The 7,500-nt window shown below is 43.3% G+C and overlaps 2 protein-coding genes across 2 annotated transcripts in view; both read left to right on the top strand.

Moving 5' to 3' along the window:
• LOC138982854 (furin-like protease kpc-1) overlaps positions 1 to 7,500 on the top strand; it is a gene marked incomplete at its 5' end in the record, with an annotated part of 381,789 nt that overhangs the window by 72,864 nt on the left and 301,425 nt on the right.
• Positions 203 to 7,500, top strand: part of LOC138982844 (actin CyI, cytoplasmic-like) — a 9,812-nt gene continuing 2,514 nt past the window's right edge. Inside the window, exons 1-6 of the mRNA XM_070356217.1 lie at positions 203 to 312; positions 962 to 1,115; positions 1,889 to 2,128; positions 2,787 to 2,925; positions 5,387 to 5,494; positions 6,284 to 6,475. Of these exons, the coding sequence (XP_070212318.1) occupies positions 981 to 1,115; positions 1,889 to 2,128; positions 2,787 to 2,925; positions 5,387 to 5,494; positions 6,284 to 6,475 (814 nt within the window). The 5' untranslated portion in view covers positions 203 to 312; positions 962 to 980. The remainder of the gene's footprint in view (positions 313 to 961; positions 1,116 to 1,888; positions 2,129 to 2,786; positions 2,926 to 5,386; positions 5,495 to 6,283; positions 6,476 to 7,500) is intronic.

The raw sequence follows: 7,500 nt of genomic DNA, 5'->3' as shown, positions 1-7,500 counted from the left end.
TTTGGTCACGTTACCCTAAACCAACATATATTTTCATTTGGCCTAATCAATATGCTTTTGGGCAGCTAAATTTGGGCCTGTACTCATACCTGCCGTGAATGCCGATTGAAAACTATGGAGCGCTAGTGTGACCAGCACCATATACGGTCATAAATGGTGTAGAGATTTCCGAGGACTCCTCTTGTTGTTCACATAAAATCGCTTGTGTTTTGTGTATAAATAGGCTGTCCTGCATGGAAGGAGGATTCAGCACGGCAGGTATGTATACAAACCTGTTCGCATTTTGACAACAAGAGTGGAAGAAAATTTGAGGTAAGTTTGCAGGATTGTGTTTTTTTGTGTTTGTTTTTCACAACGAGTCCTGGAAAAGTTGTACTGTAGTAGCAAGAATAAATAAACAAATAACAGGAAATCCTTATTTAAATACGTCATTCTTGTGTTATCGACACACTGTGGGCTTTGCTGAAAACACGGAGTCCTATCATTTTGTTCCTTTATTTGTAGATTAAGTAATCTATTTATTTACCATATTCAGTTATCTTTATCTATAGATCTTTTAATGTATCTTTATTTATCGATCTATTCATTTATCTGTTTGTTTATTTAATTTATATATTGATCTCTAGAATAAGTGTGTGAGTGTGTAAGTTACTTTTATTTTTAAACTGAAAGTGTATATTTCCTCCTTGCTGCTGTTGCTGTCGTCGTAGTCGGCGTCGTTGTTGTTGTTGTTTCTGTTGTTATCATCGTTCCTGTCCCCGTTCTTGTTCTTCTTGTTGTTCTTCTTGTTCATCTTGTTCGTCTTGTTCTTCTTCTTGTTCTTCTTGTTCATTTTGTTCGTCTTGTTCTTCTTCTTGTTCTTCTTGTTCTTTTTGTTCGTGTTCCTCTTGTTCTAATTTTTGCTTTTCTAATTCTTCTTCTTTAATCGTATACTATCATATAATCCAATCACGTGTCCAAGGAACTGACCAATCGCGAGGATGGAGACCCCTAGCAATGATGACGTGGCAGCCCTGGTGATTGACAACGGGTCAGGAATGTGCAAGGCTGGATTTGCTGGCGATGATGCTCCCAGGGCTGTTTTCCCGGCTCTTGTAGGCAGACCCAAGTACCAGGTAAAGCTTTAACGACGCTTTTTAGTTACCTTGACCCCCCCCCCCCCCCCCCCATCACTAGACACACACATTGAAGTGTATAGACAACTATATTATCTCGAACGAGAAAGTCATGTGTGGTGCACTTCGGTCATGACTGGACTTTAAAAAATATAACATTAAATATCAGTCTACAACGAGAACAATTTCACTTGAATTTGATTATGCATTTCATCGGACCAATTATTTAAACGAAGAAAATCTAAAAAGCAAAGGTAAAAAAAGTCAAATCATAATTCATATTCACAAGCCTACCACAAATAAGGATTAGTGATCAGGGGTGGGAGCGCTGCGGAGCACAGTCTGAAGGTCTCACTGTAACAGTAGTGTTGCGAACAGCGTTTTACACAGGTGTTTAATAATCGCTTGTCGATTGCCATTTTGTCGCAAAATTAGGGTTTATGGTGTCGCAAAATATATGAAATTGCGACAAGTGTCTTTCATCAGTAACGCCGCTATGTGCTGCGGTCCTTTCAATGCCGGGATAATGATAACCACAGTGGATACAAAAACCGCTCCCTAGCCCCCCTCCCCTCCCCCTCTCCCCTCCCCCCCCTCCTCCCCCTCCTCCCCCAACCCGCATTTTTGAAACCGCTCGATTTAACACTTCCTTCTTTTTAAGATCCTGGTTTGTCAATGCTTTCTCCCCCGTTTTAAGACTTAAGACCCAATTTTTCAGTTTTCTGGAGGTCTTAAAAAAGGAATACACCACTGTATTGCGACCTCTGGTGCAGGTATACATGGCAGGGATGGGGTCTAAAGAGTGCTACGTGGGGGACGAGGCGCAGAGCAAACGGGGTGTCCTGTCCCTCAAGTACCCGGTGGAACACGGGGTGGTCACCAACTGGGACGACATGGAACGGGTGTGGCATCACACCTTCTACAACGAGCTGCGAGTGGCACCCGAAGAACACCCGCTTTTGCTGACAGAGGCGCCGCTCAACCCCAAAGCCAACAGGGAGAAAATGACTCAGGTGGGAGTGGGCTGAGATGGGAGGGGGGGGGAGAGAAAGAGGGGAGGGAGAGGTGGAGAGAAAAAGAGAGAGAGAGGGGGCAGAGAGGGGGGAGAGAGGGGGGCAAAGAGAGATATATAGAGAGAGGGGGGGGGGGGGGGGCAGAGAGAGAAAGGGGGCAGAGAAGGGAGGGCAACGAGGGAGAAAGGCGGGGGGAGGGGGTGGGTGCTGGGAGAGTGAGACGGGGACAGAAAGAGACAGCCAGAGAGGGACTGAGACAGAGAGAGACAAGGAATTTACAGCACACTTACATTTTAGGTACCTTTTGGATTCACAGAAGAATGTTCGAGATAGTTAAACGCTCCCAAATTCTTCGAGAGGTAAAAATTACAAATAAATGAGTAAACTGAAGTGAGAATGAGGCCATGGGCTGATGAGTAAATTTAAGAGCACACTTTCGGCTACAGTACCCTTTATCACAGATAATGTTTGAGACATTCAATACTCCAAATTCTACGAGGAATGAAAAACAAGATGAAATGGCTATGTCCTTTGAGGGAGAAGAAGAAAAAACCACCCCAAGAAACAACAACAACAAGGGCGGATAAAAAACCCAAAATGACTCGTAAAATCAAGAGCTCTTTTTCAACTTCAGTGGGTTTTTTCTTCATTATCACAGATAATGTTTGAGACATTCAACACGCCTGCCTTCTACGTGTCCATCCAAGCTGTGCTGTCTCTGTACGCTTCTGGCAGAACCACTGGCATCGTCTTTGACTCCGGTGATGGCGTGTCGCATGTCGTACCCATATATGAAGGTGAGTGGGGCATTGCGGGAGTGCTATTGTACGCACGAACAAACACACTATAAAGCCTGTCATTAACCCTTTCTACCCCACCTATGTTGACCAAGTTTTTTTTAGCCGAGACCAGCTGTGCTGCAGATGGTCACTCAGAATTGTAGTATCTTTCGGATGAGACGAAAAACCGAGGTCCCGTGTACACTACATTGGGGTGTGCACGTTCAAGATCCCACGATTGACAAAAGGGTCTTTCCTGGCAAAATTGTATAGACATATATAAAAATGTCCACCAAATACCCGTGTGACTTGGAATAATAGGCCGTGAAAAGTATATACTCGCCTAACACGCTTGAGATTTACTGGCCGATGTGAATGCGTGATATAATGTGTAAAAAATTCCATCTCACACGGCATATTGTAAACGCCATGAGCCTCCCCAAATAGGAGAGGGTATGTGCGTAGAAATACTCACAAATAAATAAATATCTGTGTAGTAACTGTGTATCAACACGCTGGAATGCAGGCGTTATATGAACGTTACAGGAAGCGGCTGAAGCTAACAGTATGAGCGGATATATCCGTACCTGGTCAGATTGAGCCATATGAGTGGGTACGGATATAGCTGTACCTGGGAGACAATGAGTTAATTGGGCGCAGTCGACTACGCGAAGTATGCTTTGTGAAGCTGGCCACACGGAGCTTTTGCACTGAGTTTTCGGTCAAAAGACTTCGCGAAGCCTTCGCCAAGTCGACTTCGGGTTCAATTTAGGACGGGCTTAACTAAGAGAGCATACGTGTTTATAGTAGCCTACATACAAGCGACATCAATCAATGAGTCTTATATCGCGCATATTCCGTGGGTACAGTTCTAGGCGCTCTGCAGTGATGCCGTGTGAGATGAAATTTTATACGGCCAGTAGATTGCAGCCATTTCGGCGCATATTTACCTTTCACGGCCTATTATTCCAAGTCACACGGGTATAGGTAGACAATTATTAACTGTGCCTAAGCAATTTTGCCAGGAAAGACCCTTTTGTCAATCGTGGGATCTTTAACGTGCACACACATGACAAACAGACGAAAGATTGAAGGAAACCAACACACCTTTTGGCAGGGTTCGAACATTGGAACATCATGAAGGTTTTGATTTGTGACATGACAAGTTAATGTTGCCATTGGGGAATTTAGTGAACGGGGAAAACAACAACCAACAACATCATGACAACCTCTGCATTATTAACATGTTGGTGACAAGCATTTACATTTAGTCAAGTTTTGACTAAATGTTTTAACATCGACGCGGAATCGAGACGAGGGTCGTGGTGTGTGTATGTGTGTGTGTGTGTGTGTGTGTGTGTGTGTGTGTGTGTGTGTGTGTGTGTGTGTGTGTGTGTGTGTGTGTGTATGTGTGTGTGTGTGTGTGTGTGTGTGTGTGTGTGTGTGTCTGTGTGTGTGTGTGTGTGTGTGTGTGTGTGTGTGTGTGTGTGTGTGAGTGTGTGTGTGTGTGTGTGTGTGTAAAGCGATTCTAAGAAAACTACTGGACCGATCTTCATGAAACTTCACATGAGAGGTCCTGGATATGATATCCCCAGAGTTTTTTTTCCATTTTTTGGATAGATGTCTTTGATGACGTCATATCCGGCTTTTTGTGAAAGTTGAGGCGGCTCTGTCACGTCTTCATTTTTCAACCAAATTGATTGAATTTCTTGTCAAGCAATGTTCGACAAAGTCCGGACTACGGGATTGCATTTCAGCGCGGCAGCTTAAAAACTAGATGATTAGTTTGCTCATTAAATTTGTCATTAAAATTGAATGTTTTAAAAGCAGATTACAAAATGATTGCATTGAATTCCTCATTTTCTCCTGAATTCAAAAATATGTAGATATGCCATGTTTACTCTAAAAATTTGCTCAGAATTAAAGAAAATAGGTTAAGTAGGTATTACGGTTCGCATGCTTCGTGTCTAGCTGTTCAAGCTATAAATAGCCCAATAGACAACTCTTCAGAGACTGCTGTGAAGGGTGACGCAGTGGTCTCCCTGTCACATTTACAATAAGTAACTATGTGAAACTTACATGTATATTTCAGGGAGCCATTGCTTTACAAGAAGTAATTGTCCGCAGGTTGCATGATATATGCACTTGGATCATTTTTGACATGCATCTATTATCTGAGTGGAAAGAAGCAAATAGTGAGAATTTTGAAATGAAGTAATTGTTTTGGAGGATGTATACGTTCAACGAAATCGAATAGGCTACTTGGCATGAAGTAACTAAATTTATGCGCAGCTTAGAGGTTTACACTCTAACGTGACTTATAGTTGGACATGATCGACACTATATAGCTATTATAGTGTACAGGATACAGTCGTTGCTAGTGCTAGTGTATTTTTTTGACACAAAGTCACTGTATTTATGTGACAATTGCATGTATGGTGTGTTGTCCTAGTGCTTGACATGACATAATCGTGTACAGGTTACGCCTTGCCTCACGCCATAGAGAGGAAGGAGCTAGCAGGCAGAGATCTGACCGCTTACCTGCAGCGAATTCTGACAGAACGGGGGTACAACTTTAACACCTCAGGTGAGCACATTTAACAATTTGAAGAACCTTGACTTCCTCTCGGATGTGTAACTTTAGGGTCGACAAAACTGAGTGTACAGATCACGTCCGAATCGAACTAACAGGAATATAGGAGTAGACATTCTGGGAATTATGGCGAAGACAAACTGGGAATTATAGGGCTTGGACAAACCGGGAGGAGACCACACGGGAATTAAGCGTGATGATTCTCAAGACACACAGATCCCTGCGTTTTAACGTGCTCTTCAAGGAGAAGGTGATACTGTTGTTGTTGTTGTTGTTGTTGTTGTTGTTGTTGTTGTTGTTGTTGTTGCTGTTACTACCTGAATTCCTCTTTGATGTTGCTGTTGTTGTTGCTGCTGATGCTGCTGTTGTTGTTGTTACCAGATGAATTCCTTGTTGTTGTTGTTGTTGTTGTTGTTGCTGTTGCTGCTGCTGTTGTTGTTGCTGTTACTAGCTGAATTCCTCTTTGATGTTGCTGTTGTTGTTGTTGTTGTTACTAGATGAATTCCTTGTTGTTGTTGTTTTGTTGTTGTTACTGTTGTTTACCACAGCTGAATTCCTAATTTTCAGTGTTGTTGTTGTTGTTGTTGTTGTTGTTATTGTTGTTGTTGTTGGTGGTGGTGGTGGTGTTGTTGCTGGTGGTGTTGTTATTTACATCTACTACATTTCAAGCGGAGGTGCCGGTGGTCCGCGACATCTAGGAAAAGCTGCTGCTGCTGTTGTTGTTGTCGTTGTTGTTGTTCTTGTACTGTTGTCGATTGTATCTGTTGAATTTCTTATTTCTAGCCGAGTTGGAGGTAGTTCGTGACATCAAGGAAAAGCTGTGCTACGCGGCGCTGGACTTTGAGCAAGAACTGGACACAGCCAGCAAATCGTCCAGTCTGGAGAAGAGCTACGAGCTGCCCGATGGTCAGCTCATCACCATTGGCAACGAGAGATTCCGGGCACCTGAAATCCTCTTCCAGCCTTCTTTCGCGGGTATGCAGGCTTTTAGTGGTTCTTTGTTGTCCATTGTTCTTATTTCCTCTCCCAGCCTGCCTTTGTTGGTAGGCTGGCTGCTTTTGGTAGCCCTGTGTTGTCCATTGTCTTCATACCCTCCCCCAGCCTGCCTTTGTTAGTAGGCTAGCTGGCTGCTTTTAGTAGCTCTGTGTTTTCCATTGTCTTCATACCCTCTTCTAGCCTTCTTTTGTTAGCAGGCATGCTGCTTTTTGTAGCTCTCTGTTGTCGATTATCTTCATTCCCTCTTCAGCCGTCTTTTGTCGGTAGGCAGACTGTTTTTAGTAGTTCTCTGTTGTGCATTGTCGTCATGCTCTCTTCCAGCCGTCGTTTGTCTTAATTCCCGCTTTCTGTCCTCTGTTGTTGGCGTGCAGGCTGCTTTAAGTAGCTCTCTGTTGTCCATTGTCTTCATTCCCTCTTGCAGCCTTCTTTTGTTGGTAGGCAGACTGCTTTTAGTAGCTCGCTGTTGACTAAGATAAGGCATGTAGCTGAACTATCTGACAGGAAGCACAAAGGGGGCGATTTGTCTGCTATAAAAAAGGCCGCCGATTTCATGTTCGTACTGAAGCGAGTACATGAGGCTTGAACTGAGTCGTCGTAACACAAATTAAAAAACACTTTGGCCGGTCTAGCATTGGCCTTTTCGGCGATTTTAGGTCCAGATTTGAAAGAATGACGTTAGGAATGGGGTTTGTTTTACCAGTACCGTTAAGAAATTATTTTATGAAAAACAGAATCAAACTCTGCACAGGAAGCAGTCCTGATGGTGATTTGTTTTGGTATGTGTCCAAGTGGAGGAATGATCTTATCCCATGCGAAAACCTTGACACATCTGGGATAATTGTGCAAGACCGGTTTATATACGAGTCCAGTTTAGAGCCTTTGATCCGAGATGAACTGCATTGAGGGTACAGTTTATCTCGGACTTACAAATTAAGCCTCTAACCTCGACTCATGCGTACCGACCCAGAACGATTTTCACGGGAAGGATAGCATGTCCCTTATAA

Source organism: Littorina saxatilis, linkage group LG1, assembly GCF_037325665.1.
Source record: "Littorina saxatilis isolate snail1 linkage group LG1, US_GU_Lsax_2.0, whole genome shotgun sequence".
NCBI lineage: Eukaryota > Metazoa > Mollusca > Gastropoda > Littorinimorpha > Littorinidae > Littorina > Littorina saxatilis.
Note: the sequence above shows the minus strand (reverse complement) of the source record. Positions and strands in the feature narration are given on the sequence as shown.